At 35.6% G+C, this 16,950-nt stretch overlaps 1 protein-coding gene across 1 annotated transcript in view; it reads right to left on the bottom strand.

The window, feature by feature from the left end:
- Positions 1–16,950, bottom strand: part of SCAPER (S-phase cyclin A associated protein in the ER) — a 523,695-nt gene that overhangs the window by 505,536 nt on the left and 1,209 nt on the right. Inside the window, exons 2-3 of the mRNA XM_044917799.1 lie at positions 8,892–8,958; positions 2,153–2,270 (exon numbers count right to left, since the gene is read on the bottom strand). Coding sequence (XP_044773734.1) covers positions 2,153–2,270; positions 8,892–8,897 — 124 coding nt within the window. The 5' untranslated portion in view covers positions 8,898–8,958. The remainder of the gene's footprint in view (positions 1–2,152; positions 2,271–8,891; positions 8,959–16,950) is intronic.

Here is a 16,950-nt window from a genome sequence, read left to right as displayed (position 1 = left end):
AAATCTATAACTGAACGTAAGCATGAAAAGATATTGCAGAAACCCAAGATGAGGAATATTCTATAAACCCCGAGAAAATTTCAAAGTGAGATCCCCTTTGGCACACCCCAAACTCCTGTTTTCTACATCCCTATCCAATCTTCTAGATCCCCAGGATTTAGGCAGTGCTCACAATGATCCTACCCATGAAAGTGAAAGGACTAAAAATGTATTTTTTCTAGTTCAAATAATAACAACTAAAGAAATATACTCTTCTTTTCTAAAACATCACATTAAATTGTAACTGTGGTGAATATAGTAAATTTTTTAAAAACCTGTTTATTTTTTATAAGAATTTAATAAAAAAAAAATCTCAATCTCCTCTAACTTAAAAAAGAAAACTAATTTCCCAATCATAACAAACCTACCTTCATTCCTATGTGAAACTGCAAAACTAACACTTTCATGAAACCATTTGTATATCAGCTAAGAAAAAAAGGCAATAAATGGGCGCCTGGGTGGCTCAGTCAGTTGATCATCCAACTCTTGATTTCAGTTCAGGTCATGATCTCGGGGTCATGAGATTGAGCCCCGTATGGGGCTTTAAGCTCAGCACGGGGTCTACTTGATTTTGTTTTTTTAATCCAATCTGATACCCTGTGTCTTTTGATTGGGGCATTTAGCCCATTTACATTCAGGGTAACTACTGAAAGATAGGAATTTACTGCCATTGTATTGCCTGTAAGGTGACTGCTACTGTATATTGTCTCTGTTCCTTTCTGGTCTACGTTACTTTTAGGCTCTCTCTTTGCTTAGAGGACCCCTTTCAATATTTCTTGTAGGGCTGGTTTCGTGTTTGCAAATTCTTTCAGTTTTTGTTTGTCCTGGAAGCTTTTTATCTCTCCTTCTATTTCCAATGACAGCCTAGCTGGATATAGTATTCTTGGCTCATATTTTTCTCATTTAGTGCTCTGAATATATCATGCCAGTCCTTTCTGGCCTGCCAGGTCTCTGTGGATAGGTCTGTGCCAATCTAATGTTTCTACATTGTAGGTTACATATCTCTTCTCCCCAGCTGCTTTCAGGATTTTCTCTTTGTCTATGAGACTTGGGAATTTTACTATTAGATGTCAGGGTGTTGACCTATTTTTATTGATTTTGAGGGGGATTCTCTGTGCCTCCTGGATTTTGATGCTTGTTTCCTTCCCCTAATGAGGGAAGTTCTCTGCTATAATTTGCTCCAATATACCTTCTGCCCCTCTCCTCCTTCTGGGATCCCAATTATTCTCATGTTGTTTCACTTTATGGTATCACTTATCTCTCAAATTCTCCCCTTGTGATCCAGTAGTTGTTTATCTCTTTTTCTCAGCTTCTTTATTCTCCATCATTTGGTCTTCTATATCACTAACTCTCTTTTCTGCCTCATTTATCCTAACAGTTAGAGCCTCCATTTTTTATTGTACCTCATTAATAGCCTTTTTGATTTCGACTTGGTTAGATTTTAGTTCTTTATTTCTCCAGAAAGGGATTCTCTAGTATCTTCTATGCTTTTTTCAAGCCCAACTAGTATCTTTATAATCATCATTCTGAATTCTAGTTCTTACATCTTACTAATGTCTGTATTGATTAGGTCCCTGGCAGTCGGTACTGCCTCTTGGTCTTTTTTTTGAGGTGAGTTTTTCCGTCTTATCATTTTGTCCATAGGAGAACAGATGAATGAGAGAACAAAATGCTAAAAGGGTAACAACGACCCCAGAAAAATATACACTTCCAGAAAGTGGTCACTTTTCTGTTCATAGAACTGCTGCTATTTTCTTCGATCTCCTGTTGAGTTTGTAGGTGTTCTGAATGGTTTGATAACTAGCTGAATTCCTGGGACCAGACAAAATTTAGGTCTCCTACCCCTCCGCCATCTTGCTCCTCCCCCTCGCACAGGGTCTACTTGAGATTCTTGCTCTCCCTCTCCCTCTGTCCCTCCCCACTTGTGCATGCTCCTTCTAATAAATAAATGAATAAAATCTTTTTTAAAAAAGCAATAAAGTTATTTCTTATTTAACGTATGCTAATTTGCCCAACAGTTCAAATTGTAAAGAGTTTTCAGTCTATCTACTGTTTAAGACTAAATATACTCTCCTAATTTACAACAAAAATGAAACATTTTAAAAATACATACCATCATCATCTTTGCTTTCTAAAGGAACACTCCAAGCTATCAGGTTTCTTGCTGTACGACCCTCCTCTGCAACTATTCTCCTTACTTTGTCATGACTATTGGAGCGCTGGAATGACGCCTATATACAGAAAAAAGAATATATATTAATTAGTCAACATATAAAATATATTTGGCTGACAAACTCATTATTTCTCACATTTTCTCACAAAGGAAACACTTAAAACTAATTTAAGACTTAAACACTTAAAACTAAGTAGTTAAACAGAGAAAAGAAAGTAAGTCACAGATCTTTTTATTTCTGAAAAGACTGGTCTTACAATTTTAAACATAAACAAATTATTTCAAGAATAAATACAAACCAAGGTTTGAAAATGTGCCCTAAGAAGCACAAATACTGCTTTGTACACATTTCAGCACCACCACTTACACAGCAACAGGTCTGATCCTCTGATTTCAATCCTATACACAGGGTTCATTTTAGCCTTTCCCTTATTCGTAATTTCTTTCTCTGCCAGTCAGAAACCTGGTTCTCATTACCTAAAATATATTTACTTATCTGTTCAATTCTACTACATACATAAAGTAGTTTCAGAATTGCTCACCCACAGCATTTATTAACAAGATTACAACATTTCTATATAGTTATCTTTAGCCTTATAGTATCCAAAGTACTGGATTTTGTTTTCCAAAATTACTTAAATTAGTTCTTCTCATCCTCACCCTTATTTTCAATGTGATTACACTATTCACTTGCAGTATGTTACTCTTTCCTTTCTGTTTTGGGTTCTCCTCACCTACTGGTTGATTTTAAGTGCTCGTTTATTGGAGGAGTGTAAAAAAGAAAGCAACACATTATTCTCAAAGTAACTTACTGATGAAGAGTATGACTTGAAGAGAAGAAAAAAGACACTACACTCTAGAGCATGGGTCAGCAAACTTCTACAAAGGGCCAGATAACAACTTTTTATTTTAGGCTTTGCAGGCCATACAGTCTCTGTGACAACTAGTCAATCATGCCTTTTTGTGTGAAAGCAGACAGAACTTAACTTTTACATCTTTAAAATAAATACCTGCCCCCACATTCCTTCATTCCTCTGACTTTACCCTGGATATCCACATGGCATCTACTTACCTAATTCATAAGCTTATGCTGAAACTCATTAATCTGCAACCACTATTTCAGCTCCATCCTGTGCAAAATTCTTGAATCATCTCTATTCCCATATTTTCCAATCAACACTATAAAATCTCCTTTTTTTGGATTAAACACATCTCCCAGTGATTATTAGCTCTATAAATAATTTAGTTGGCATCTACCATTTAAATTACCTAAACATTGTTTTAAGCAAGAAGTATCACTATTCCTTATAGGCCAGATGAACAAGTTTAAATAGGTGGCCTACTTTTCAGCTCTTTTTCAGATAATTTCAGATAATTATGCAATCACATAAAATCTTATAGGTAGATATAAGGAGATATATATATCATAAAATGCATTATTCTATACATTATTCTCTAAGAGTCTTCATAAAGTGATGAATTTCTAGGAACTAAAGTGATCACAAGATAGCAATGCTATAATAATGCTAAAACAGAAAACTTGAAATCTAATATTCTTTTCTTCTATAAATGTTTCAATTCTATCATAAATTTTGCAAAGTTGGTTCTTTTTTAAAAGACTTTTATTTATTTATTTGAGAGAGAGAGAGCAAGTATGTGCACAAGCCGGGGGCAGGGTGCAGAGGGAGAAGCAGACTCCCTGCTGGGCAGGGAGCCCCATACGGGGCTCCATCCCAGGACCCTAAGATCATGACCTGAGCTAAAGGCAGACATTTAACCAACTGAGCCACCCAGGCACCCCAAAGTTAGTTCTTTTATTCTTAGTACACATACACAAATTCAAAGAAAAAGCTACCACCAACTCAAGACTTTAATTCTTAATTCTAGTACTTCACATGCAAAAATATCATAACATTCATCTTACTACAACATCTGACTAAAAACCATTTTTCCATAAAATCACAGGTGCATTCTGTAACATATGCTAAGTGACCTCTTTTCAATAACTCACGAATTCTAGTCATTTTTAATAACCCTATTGTTATAAAGATGTCAGTAGTAACTTAAATACAATAGTTTCAAGCATTTTAATCTAAGCATCAGGGTTTGCTACTCAATAAATGACTCTGAGATACTTCATAACATTACAGATGTCTATTTCAAACAGAATTTTCATCTAGGTTCTTCCAGGAGACTTAAACAAAATATACTATTTTCATCCCAAAGTCACAGTGTGCCACCTAGTGCCATATGGAGATTTTGCAGAGGCTTGTTCAAATACTAAATGTTTCAATAAAAAGCATAAACATCAGTCCTAAGTGAAAGTTTTTATGTTTAACACTTACAGTTTATGATTTAAGTATATAATTTCTGAGACTTGCTCCTAGATTGGGAAAAGAAATTTTTAACCTATCTGCTAAGGCTAAAAAAAAACTAAATAATTTCTTCTTTAAGCAACTTTGTTCATAATCCTAAACTGGCTTCAAGCACTATTTATTAAATTTTTATGTTTGTACCTCCATTAAAGTTACTACTTCTCACAAGTTCTTCAAAATCCATCCATAATACTACTTGCTCATAAAACTATTTCCCTTCTTTTTTAAAATGGTTTTTCCGCTTTCTAAATAATTCAGGAAAGACCCTTTCTTTTAAATTCCCACTACTAAAGCCCTTCATATTTTAAGTAGCATGAAGACAAGATTACCAGTCACTGAACACCAGGAGTGCATTAAAATTCTAAGAGTGGTAGCACTTATGTATACTTTTAACAAACCACAAACTTATCTGAGAAACTGAGGAACTGGTACAATTTCCCTAATATAGGATATGGAGCTGGAATTCTGTACAGCAACCTATGATAACTTTGTCAGATCTTACTGACATTTCACATCTTTCTAAAGGTAAAGTAAAGCCCTAGATCAACTAAGGCTGTCCAGACTATCACAAGGGACAAAAATAAACTTCAATCTTGTATGAGCTACTTTGTTTTGAGATCTCTGTTAGAACAGATATCGAATCTTACCAATTCTATCTCCTAAATATATCTTGAAATTGTAAATCCACTAATATCACCCGAATCTGAGCCATCATCATGTCAAACATAAATTATTATAACAGCCTCTGTGACAGAGACAATATGTTCACCAAAACCACTAAATTTTTGTCCTGCTACAAAGCTATATAACACTTACTGGGCTCTTGCAGAGAGATGGCCATATGACTAAATTCTGCACACTAAAATATAGGCAAAAATAAGGTAAGCCATTACCAGGCCTGGCTTATAAAGAAAATCTCATATATCACCATTTATATTCTCTCTCTCTTTTCTCCCACTTACTGGCCAGATGCAGAGGATCCAACACAGAACTCTAGAGAATGAGGAAAAAGACAAAAATAGAGTTGGTCCCTGAATGACAATGTGAAAGGCTGACTGCTAAATACCTGCACTGAACTATTATGCGAATAAGAAATAAACTTCCCTTCTGCTTATATAGGGCTAGGTAATTCAGACCAACCATCCACTTGAGAAAAACTGTAAGAGCTGAACAAAATATTTTTTAAACATCTGTTTAAAGCACCAGAAAAAAGTGAAGGAAGCAAGCAATCACAGGGCAAGATCAGGAAAAATAAGAAATTTAAAGAGGTGAGTCCAGCAATCAGGGCTGCTGTTGTCCCAGAGGCACCTGGCAATTCCAACGGACACAGCCAAGACAGAAAAGTTGACCAGAGTTTGATAGACTTGCAAAAGTACAGAAACAAAATCTGTCCAGGGCCATCGCAGGCGTTAGGTTGAAACCTTGAAGTTCCATCCCCTTAGCATAAGGGTAAACTAGAAATAGATAAGCCCTCACAAAAAAACAGAGCCAATTTTGAATCATTTCAATATCTGGCAGGATTAAACTATGACTGCCAGTGTCCCTAGCCATTGCCAAAAACAAAACTAAATTTTCTAGGGAATATACTACCATCTTAGGCATCTTATCATCTTTTCTAGGGAATATATTATCATCTTATCTAATAAATTATTCACATATAATATCTGCACCCAATCAAAAATTACGACACACTATGAAACATGTCAAATATCTGAAAATCAGGGGGAAAAACCCAGAAAATAGAAATATACCCACACATGATCCAAATAATGGAGCTATCAGACAAAGATTTTAAGGTGAGTCTACTTAATATGGCCCAGAAAATTAAAAGACCAAGATTTTAAGGTGAGTCTACTTAATATGGCCCAGAAAATTAAAAGACCAGATTGAGAGGCACCTAGATGGGTGGCTCAGTCAGTTAACTGTCTGTCTCTTGATTTCAGCTCAGCCATGATCTCAGGGTCGTGAGATCAAGCCCCATCTATCAGGCTCCGTGCTCAGCGCAGAGTCTGCTTCTCCCTCTCCCCTCTCCCCCACTCATGCTCTCTCTCTCTCTAAAATAAATTAAAAAATAAAATCATTAAAAAAAAAAGTCATCAGGTAGAGAAAGACAAATACCATATGATTTCATTCGTATGTGAAATTAAGAAATGAAACAAATGGACAAAAAACAAAAGAAACAAACTGAATAATATATAGAATTGCTGAATCACTATATTGTACACCTGAAACTAATATAATGCTATATGTTAACTATGCTGGAATTAAAATAAAATTTAAAAAAAGGATGGTAGCTATATTAATATTAAACAAAGCAGACTTTTAAGGCAAGGATTACTAGAGATAGAATGATATTTCATAAGTGTAAAAGATTCATCAACCAGTGAATTATAACAATTCTTAATGTGTATCTAATAACATATAAGGAAAAACTGAAATAGGAAAAAACACTATCACCATGGAAGATTTTAACATACCTCTTTAAGAAGCTGGCAGAATAAGGAGACAAAAACAGTTAAGTAACAATACAGAAAACTTGAATAACATAATTAACAAACTTGACATATTTGACATATCTGGAACCCAACATTCAACAATGGTAGAATATACATTCTTTTCAAGTGTATGTTATTTTCCAGACTGTAGACACCCTGGGTCATAAAGCAGGCCTCACGAAATTTCAAAGAATATAAAGTACCAAAGAGAGATAACCAGAAAAATCCTCATGTTTGGAAATTAAGCAATACATTTCTAAATAACTTACAGATCAAAGAAATCACACTGGAAATTTTAAAATATTTTCAATTGAATCATAATAAAAACATGACACACCAGTACTTGTACAGCAGCCAAAGCCATGCTTAAAGGAAAATGTATAGCCATAAAATGATATAATGACAAAAAGCTAAAAATCAATGATCTGAGTCTCTATTTCAAGAAGCTAGAAAGAGTAGCATATTAATTCCAAAAAAAGAAGGAAATGATAAGCAGCAAAAACCAATAAAATACAAGACAAACATATGACAGTGAAAAACTAATAATAAAACCTAAAATGGGTTATTTGAAAACACTAATGAAAGAATAACCAATATGAGGAATAATAAAGGAACGTCACTACAGATTCTAAAACCTCCAGGCTTTAAAAAGGTAAAAGGATATTATAACTAACATATCAACTTACAATATTTGATATAATGCACAAATTCCTTGAAAAATATAATTTACCAAATCCTTGGTGACACTGTTGAGCATGTGCTACTGAAAGCATGCTAACACGGTATTCCCCCCAGCCCAACTAAAACCTACTGGTCTTTCAAGTCTCAACTTAAAAAGTAACTCTCTCAGAATGAAGTACTTTAACCCCCAGACTTAGCCAGGACCACTTTTAAATGCTTGAACCAACCTGTACTCTTTTGTAGTACATCTCACAGTTACATTTCAAATCCTATAATTACATATTTACCATCTATCTTCCCCCATGAATGACAAATAATTGGCATGATAAAGAAATCATGAATGACTGAAATAAGTATATCATGAATAAATGAACATCACTGGGAAATGAGGTATTCAACATAAATCTATAACTAAAGTTTGCCCTGCTAAGCACAAATTTTTTCCATTTTACCATTTTGGACAAAAATCTCCGAATCATACTTCCCTGACTTTTAAACGGAGGCTACTGAAGGAACTTCCTCTTTTCTTGGTATTTTCAGGTTACAACTATGAACAACTTTTGTATGATATTATAATATGCCCTCGGGAGCTATAGAAGTACAGAGGATGTAGCTGTAAGATAAATGGGCCCAGACCAAAGTGCTTTTTAGACTTTTTGAGTTCTTTACTTCCTGATGATTAGGCAGAACACAAAAGCTTAATTCTCAATTATTTTCTCTTCTTCCCTATCCAGCTATCAGCTTTCAATTCTTACTTGTTAGAATTATGGGAACGTTACTACTATGGTTCTGAATAAGAAGCTCAAGAATTCTACAAGTACAGTGAACATACTTTCATTGTATGAATTATCTGTTAAGGATGATCACAGGCATTTTTAATTTACTCTCGGGTTTTTGGCCACATTCCTTAAAGCCACAGTTGGCAGACTAGCAGTGCTTTACTACACTTTGCCCATTAGAGCTGTTTAAAAACAAGACAAATCAATAGGAAATACTATGAAGTTGTTAAAGGAAATAAAGATCTCTGATGCTCTAGGGTATATTGCAAAGATACTAAATGAAAAAGAGATGTAAGGAAAGGAGGACAAAAAAACTAAGGTTAGAATTTAAGGTAGCTCGATCACTTACCATCATTCTTTAATTTCCTTGTATGCCAAGAAGCTCGTTTACCACAGAAATCCCTGGGGTGTGACTCCTACAATAAAATATATATATATATACTCTTACTCATAACATTGTCAAAAATATTTATACTTAAAAAGATACAAGTTTCATCACAAGTTTGTCATTACATTAAACAACAAAAAAATAAAATTGCTCCTTTATACTGCCTGTTTGGATATAATATAGCATGTTTTAAATATTCCATACTTAAGAATACCTTAAGGTCCTCCCCCCAAATTTTTTTAAGTTAAATAGAAGAGAAACACTGTTAATTAAATGAATAGTCTATGAGATCTCAATGCAGAGACTTTTTTTTTACTACCATTTATATAGTGCACACAACACACATACAGTATATCCTTACTCAGTTCACAAATATATGTTTAACTGAAACAAAATTTCCTAATGTTTATCCCTATTGTGTGAGATGCATTCTGACATATCCTTCTCATTTTTCAAATGCTGCTTTCATTAAATTGATTTATGACCCACTAATGAATGACAACTAGTATACAAAACATTGTACCTCTTCTTAGGAACTTCGGAAAACAGATTTTATCAGAATATTTTAATTGCTATTACATAAGCCTCCACATAGAACAGATCTTACTTTTCAGGATATCAACATAATGTGGCCAAATCTTTACTCAAAGAAACCCAAAGCAGAAACCTAGATAGAACAAAAAGGGCCAGAGATATTGCTAGAAAGAATGGTCTAACCCTATAATGAACAAAGAAAAGAAAGTAGCAATTAGAACCTAGGTGCTTCAGGGATGGGAGCCTAGGTAACTTATCCATTGCCAGGTGAATCTGCTCATTTTAAAATGCAGCACCTCAAATGAAAACACATGTCCACATAAAAACTTACATCCAAGTATTCATAGCAGCACTATACATAATGGCCAAAAGTGGAAACAACCCATACAATGGAATATTATTGGGCCATAAAAAGGAATAAAGCGATTATACATGCTACAACATGGAGGCACCTTAAAAACATTATGCTAAGTGAAAGAAGCCAGTCACAAAAGACAATATATTATATAATTTATAGGTAATGTCTAGAATAGACAAATCCATAGAGTCAGAAAACAGATTATTGGTTGCCTAGGGCTAGGGAGTTGGAGAAAAATGGGAATGACTGATGGGGTTTCTTTTGGGGATGACGAAATGTTCTAAAATCCATTATGGTGATGATTGCACAACTCTGTGAATATGCTAAAAGCCATTTTTTAAATGACTGAATTGCCGGCACCTGGGTGGTTCAGTCAGTTAAGTGTCTGCCTTTGGCTCAGGTCACAATCCCAGGGGCCTGGGATTGAGCCCCATGTTGGGCTCCCTGCTCAGCGGGGAGCCTGCTTCTCCCTCTCCCTCTGCAGCTCCCCCTACTTGTGCTCATGCTCTCTCTCTCCCTGCCTCCCTCTGTCAAATTAATTAATGTAAAAAAGTTTTAAATGGCTGAATTATATGATGTATGAACTATATCTCATTTAAGCTGTTCTGTTTTTACATGCAGTGCCTCTGTTTACAACTCTCCAATTCCTCTCCATCTCAGAGTAAAAGCCAAAGTCCTCACAGTAGCCTATCATATTCATACCTCTCTGACCATACCTCAACTCCTCTCCTCTTTGATGTTCATTCCACTCCAGCCACAATGGCTTCTTTATGTTCCCCCAAATGCCAGACACACACCTGCCTCAGGGCTTTGTACTTACTTGGAACACTCAAGATTTACTCCATCTTTGCTCACATGTCACTTCCTCAGCGAGGCCTTCTCAAACACTCTATTACTGCAACTCATTCAAGGGTGCCTGGCTGGCTCAGTCAGTAGAGCATGCAACTCCTGATCTCAGGGTTGTTGAGTTCAAGCCCCATGTTGGGTGTAAAGATTACTTTAAAAAAGTAAAGTAAAGGGCGCCTGGGTGGCTCAGTCGGTTAAGCAACTGCCTTCGGCTCAGGTCATGATCCTGGAGTCCCGGGATCGAGTCCCGCATCGGGCTCCCTGCTCGGCAGGGAGTCTGCTTCTCCCTCTGACCCTCCCCCATCTCATGCTCTCTCTCTCTGTCTCATTCTCTCTCTCAAATAAATAAATAAAATCTTTAAAAAAAAAAATAAATAAATAAAAAAAATAAAAAAAAATAAAAAAAATAAAAAAAATAAAAAAAAAAAGTAAAGTAAAATCTTTAAATAAAATTAAATTAAATTAAATTGCAACCCATTTATTCTGACTCCCACCCCTGACACTCCCTATCCCATTCTCTAGAGCATTTATCACCTTGTATTATTTACTTAATTGGTATAGTGTCCATCTCTCCCTACAAGAACATAAGCTTCACGGTGTTTGTTGGTTTTGTTAGCGCTATGGCCTCAGTACCTAGAACAGTGCCTGGCATTGAGTAGGCATTAAATTCTTATTTACTAATAAATAAAGCCCATGCTAAAGAATATTTGCTCACCATGTTGTCCTGCTCTCACCCTCCTACATATTCAAAGCCTTCCAGTTGTTCCAGATCAACTCAAAAGTCATCTTCAAAAAGCCTATTCTGACATCCCCAGCTGACAGAGATCTTTTACATCTGAATTTCCAGACCATTTCATCTGTATTCTTTACTTCTAAAAAGTAGGAGAAAGCATGATATAGTGGAAAGAGTATATAGAGACACTGGAATCAACCAAAGCACTGGCTATGTGACCTTGAGAAGTCATTTAATCTCTTTTGAGTATCAGTATTTTCATCTATAAAGATGAAGAGGTTTAAAGGCTATGTCCTCATTTTTCCAAAATAGATATACAAATACCTAATAACACAAAAAGATGTTGAATATTACAGATATACAAATCACAACCACAATAAGATACCACTTCACACCCACTAGGATGGCTATAATTCAAAAGACAAACAATAACAAGTATTGGAGAGGATGTGGAAAAACTGGAGGTAACATACACAGCTTGTTGGGAATGTAATATGCTGTAGCTGGTTTTGTAAACAGTCTGGCAGTTCCTCAAAAAGTTAGAGTTACCATATGACCCAGCAATTCCACTGCTAGGTATATATCCAAGAGAAATGAAAACATGTCCACACAAAAACTTGCATACAAATGTTTATAGCAGCATTATTCATTATATTCAAAAAGTGAAACAATCCAAATGTCCATCAACTGGTGGATAAATAGAATGTGGTATATCCACACAATAAAATATTATTCAGCCATAAAAAGACATAAAGTTTCTGAAAAAGTCAAAACTAGGGAGACAAGGAAAAGATCAAGTGTTACAGCAGTTAGGAAGAAGGAGGGATAAATAGGCAGAACACAAAATTTTCAGGGCAGCGAAAGTATTCTTTATGATACTATAACAGTGGATACAATACATGTCATTACACATTTGTCCAAACCCATAAATACAACACCAAGAGTAAATACAAATGTAAACTATAGACTTTGGTGTGATAGGGACTTGTCAATATAAGTTGAATCAATTGTAACAAACATACCACTCTGGTGGGGGATGTTGAAAAAGGAGGAAGCTATGCATAAGTAGAGGCAGGGAGGATATGGGAAGTCTCTGTACTTTCCTCTCAATTTGGCTGTGACCCTAAAACTGCCCTAAAAAAATAAAGTGTTAAAAAAAAAAAAAGGTAGTGCTGATACATGCTACAACGTGGATGAACATTGAAAACATTATGCTAAATGGAAGAAGCTAGGCACAAAAGTCCACATATGATTTTATTAATATGAAATGCCAGAACAGACAAATCCATAGAGAAAAACAAGATGAGTGGTTGCCTAGGGCTGGTGCAGGAAGTAGGATGGAGAAGCGAGGGAGGTCAGGAATGGGGAATGGCTGTTACGGAGTTTCACACTGGGGTTTTGAAAATGTTCTAAAGTAAATTGTGGTGATGGTTACACAAATCTGTGAATACACTAAAAACCACTGAAGTATATACTTTAATGGCTAAATTTTATGGTATGTGAGATATATCTCAATAAAGCTATTTTTATTAAAAACCCTGAAAGCAAGTTGGTGCAGCCACTTTGGAAAACAGTGTGGGGGTTCCTCAAAAAATTAAAAATAGAGCTACCCTATGACCCAGCAATTGCACTACTGGGTATTTACCCCAAAGTACAGATGTAGTGAAAAGAAGGGCCATATGCACCCCAATGTTCATAGCAGCAATCTCCACAATAGCCAAACTGTGGAAAGAGCCGAGATGCCCTTCAATAGACAAATGGATAAAGAAGATGTGGTCCATATATACAATGGAATATTACTCAGCCATTAGAAAGGATGAATACCCAACTTTTACATCAACATGGATGGGACTGGAGGAGATTATGCTAAGTGAAATAAGTCAAGCAGAAGAAGTCAATTATCATATGGTTTCACTTATTTGTGGAACATAAGGAATAGCATGGAGGACATTAGGAGAAGGAAGAGAAAAATGAAGGGGGGGATATTGGAGGGGGAGATGAACCATGAGAGACTATGGACTCTGAGAAACAAACTGAGGGGTTTAGAGTGGAGAGGGGTGGGGGGATGAGTTAGCCCGGTGACAGGTATTAAGAAGGGCATGTACTGCATGGAACACTGGGTGCTATACGCAAACAATGAATCATGGAACACTCCATCAAAAATGAATGATGTACTGTATGGTGAATAACATAACATAATAAAAACAAAAAACAAAAAAAACCCTAATACCTAATCCAGAACTTCCAAAATTTCAAGCATTCAGTTACTACTTTCATATTTGCCATAACTACCACCTATACTATTATTTCTATAACATTTTCCTCTAAAACCTTTACTTCCATTTTAAAAGAAAATTTATAACACTGTCATAAACAATCAGTTAATATAAAAAATGGATATGGCAAATATTGGCAGTGCTATTCAAGTAAATTTGAGAAACTCTAGGCTACAGTGAAACAATGGGCAAGCAGAAAATGGAGCACAAAACAACAACAACAAAAACAAGTCAGTAAACAGGGAACAGACACTAGGATTGACTGGCCCAGAGATTTCTGAACAAGCTGCTGCCAGTGATAAACTGAAGTCTCACTTGTCCTAGCCTGCCCTACAGTCCCAGAAAGTCTGTGGAGACACTTGAGAGTCCTACAAATGGAAATGGGAAGATTGGCTCAAATGCCAGCAAAGGCCTGCCTCATTTCTTTACCTGAGTTTACGTACACAGGTTCTGAAAAGGCAAGAAGTAAACAGAGGTTCAAAACAGTGAGAAGCCTGCTAGTAACTCTACTCTAAAAAATATAGGCCCATCTAACAGAAGCCAGGACAGTACATCTATGAATTGTTCTCATGTTTGCCAATAAATTCTAGAAAAATTGGGTTTGGCAATATCCAATGTTCACAAAATCTATCACTCAATGTGCTGGCATTTTCTGAAATTGAAGAAAATCTGAATGTTTCCCTGAGTCTGGTACTTATAGAATGCCATTGTCGGCATACTCAAAAACTATCAGTAATTGTTCACATCTTTGCTGAGTAGAAAATAAATGTATTATGGTAAAATAAGTACTTTGAACAACACCACAGACATTTTATAGTTCCAAGCTGTTTAATGAAATTTTCAATTCTGATCACTCACATATATACTACCATGAATAAATCAACTAGGAGGCATTTATCTTCTCCCATGAACCCAGCATGCCTCTTTGAAAATACCAAACTACCTTTCTTTTGCAATACTATATTAAACAAGCCTAACACAAACTGAAATCTTTACAAATCAAATATGTCTGAGATTTGCTTCAAAACAATGAAGGGGGGTTAGCTTTTATGAGACAAGATTGTCCATGCATACATAATTACTGAAATAGACGGGTACATAGCAATTAATTCTACTATTCTAAGCCACATGTTTTCAAAATATATAATGAATTTACCGATGTGGGAAACAAAGGCAAAAGAAAAATTAAATTTCCTTACTACCTACAGCCCGTTGACAAGTCCTTAAAACAGGCAGAGTGACATTCCTCTAGGGACTCAGCTGCTTTGATGTTAATACTTTGCTAAGGGCAAAAGGCAATCTTAACCAGACCCTCCAGGATCCTGTAAGTCTACTTTAACATATAAAAATTTCTTTGGAAACTTACTTGATCTCTACTCCCCAAGATACACGTTGGCAATCATCCCCCAAGCATATGACCCACCGATATACATGTAAAGGGTCTCTTGACTAGGGTTTTACTAAACAGTAATAAATTACTTTTTCCTAACAATAGCCCCCTCAAGGTCCTGGAAACCTTGCTTCCAAAATTCCTTAAGAGATCTGTACTATCCCTAATCCCCACCCCAGCTTGAAAAGATACAATGGGCCACTCCTTATGACCCCAGTGCAGCTCTTTCTGCCGATGGGTCCTGTCCCAAGCTTTACTAAAACCATCTTTTTGCACCAAAGACATCTCAAGAATTCTTTCTTGGCCATTGGCTTCGAACCCTAAGGTCTTTCCTACATCACTTACTACTTTAAGAAATTACTAAAAAGTAGTCATTATTTTAGCAAAACTTCATGAAATCTTTAGTGTTTCATGTCCAGAGTAAATAAAGACTTTCTATAAATCATTTCCTCCTAATAATTTTGTAAGGTGGTTCCACTAGGACTTTTTGCTGTTTATACCCCATAAGATGTACTGTCAAAGCCAAACATATTTGTGAAAAAGGTTACCATCCAAGCATAAAACTGGAAATAGATTTTTATTAATTAGTTTGTTATTCAAGCCACTTGCAGTTATCACTTCTACAGTTTCAGAAACGCCAATGTCACAATGGATATAGGATTGCACCATTAGAGAGAATTCTGTTTAACTTCCCACTAAATGCCACCACCACTTTCTAAATGTTTAAAGAATGTTCACATGTGATTCCCAAATAATTTTGTTTCTCCTTTAAAATTAGGATGAATTGTGGTTAGTTATGAAGGTGAAAGAAAAGACAGAATCTCAAGCCCCTCATCTTATCGTTAAAACGTTCCTGAAAGAGGTTAAGTGAAGATATTAATAACAACATCAAATCAAACTTTTAGTGATTCTTAAGTATTTATGAAGCCCTAAGGACATTTTTATAGTCTATGTTTAAAACACTAATCCTTTGAACCCTAGTCACCAAAATTATTTATAAATGCATTTGTATAGTAACACTGATTATGCTTCCATGCATAATCCACCAGGCAGACTGACCAAAGGTGGTTAACTATAGAGAATAAAAAAATGCAGCACAAGGGAGCAGGGAGAAAGAAGAGGCAAGCATTTGTTGAGAACTATGGAGGAGGAGTTCTTAATGCTTTACAGACACCTCAGTTACTTGCTATCAACAAATACATGAGGTGAATGATATTATCTCTATTTTATAGATGAGGAAATCAAGACTCAGAAAAATTAAGTAATCTGCCAAAGGACAAGTAGTGAGGCTGGGATTCAAACTCAGCTCAATTTGCCTTCAAAGCCATCATTATCACACTTCCTCCCACAAAGAAATTTTCCAATATTAAAAATTGACTCTTCGATTAATATTAAATTAATTAAAATATTAATTCCTAAAAAATGAAATCTTGCCATTTGCAACGATATGGGTGGAACTGGTGTGTATTATGCTAAGCAAAACAAGTCAGTCAGAGAAAGACAAATACCATATGATTTCACTTATATGTGGGATTTAAGAAGCAAAACTGATGAACATAAGGAAAGGGAAGGAAAAACAAAGATAAAGAGGGAGACAAACCGTAAAAGACTCTTTAATATAAGGAACACTGAGGGTTACTGGAGGGGAGGTGGGTGGAGGGATGGTGTGACTGGGTGATGGGCATTAGGAGGTAATGAGCACTGGGTGTTGATATGAAACTGATGAATTACTAAATTCTACCCCTGAAACTAATACTACACTATATGTGAACTAACTTGAATTTAAATAAAATCTTGAAAGAAAAATAAAATATTAATTCCTTAGTGGATATTATTCAGATCATTTCCATATGTGGCATAAATCAATCTGCATCCAACACATT

The sequence above is a fragment of the Neomonachus schauinslandi genome, chromosome 9 (genome assembly GCF_002201575.2).
Source record: "Neomonachus schauinslandi chromosome 9, ASM220157v2, whole genome shotgun sequence".
In the NCBI taxonomy this organism is placed as follows: domain Eukaryota; kingdom Metazoa; phylum Chordata; class Mammalia; order Carnivora; family Phocidae; genus Neomonachus; species Neomonachus schauinslandi.
The sequence above is the reverse complement of the archived record's forward strand: the minus strand, read 5'-3'. Positions and strand labels throughout refer to the sequence as shown.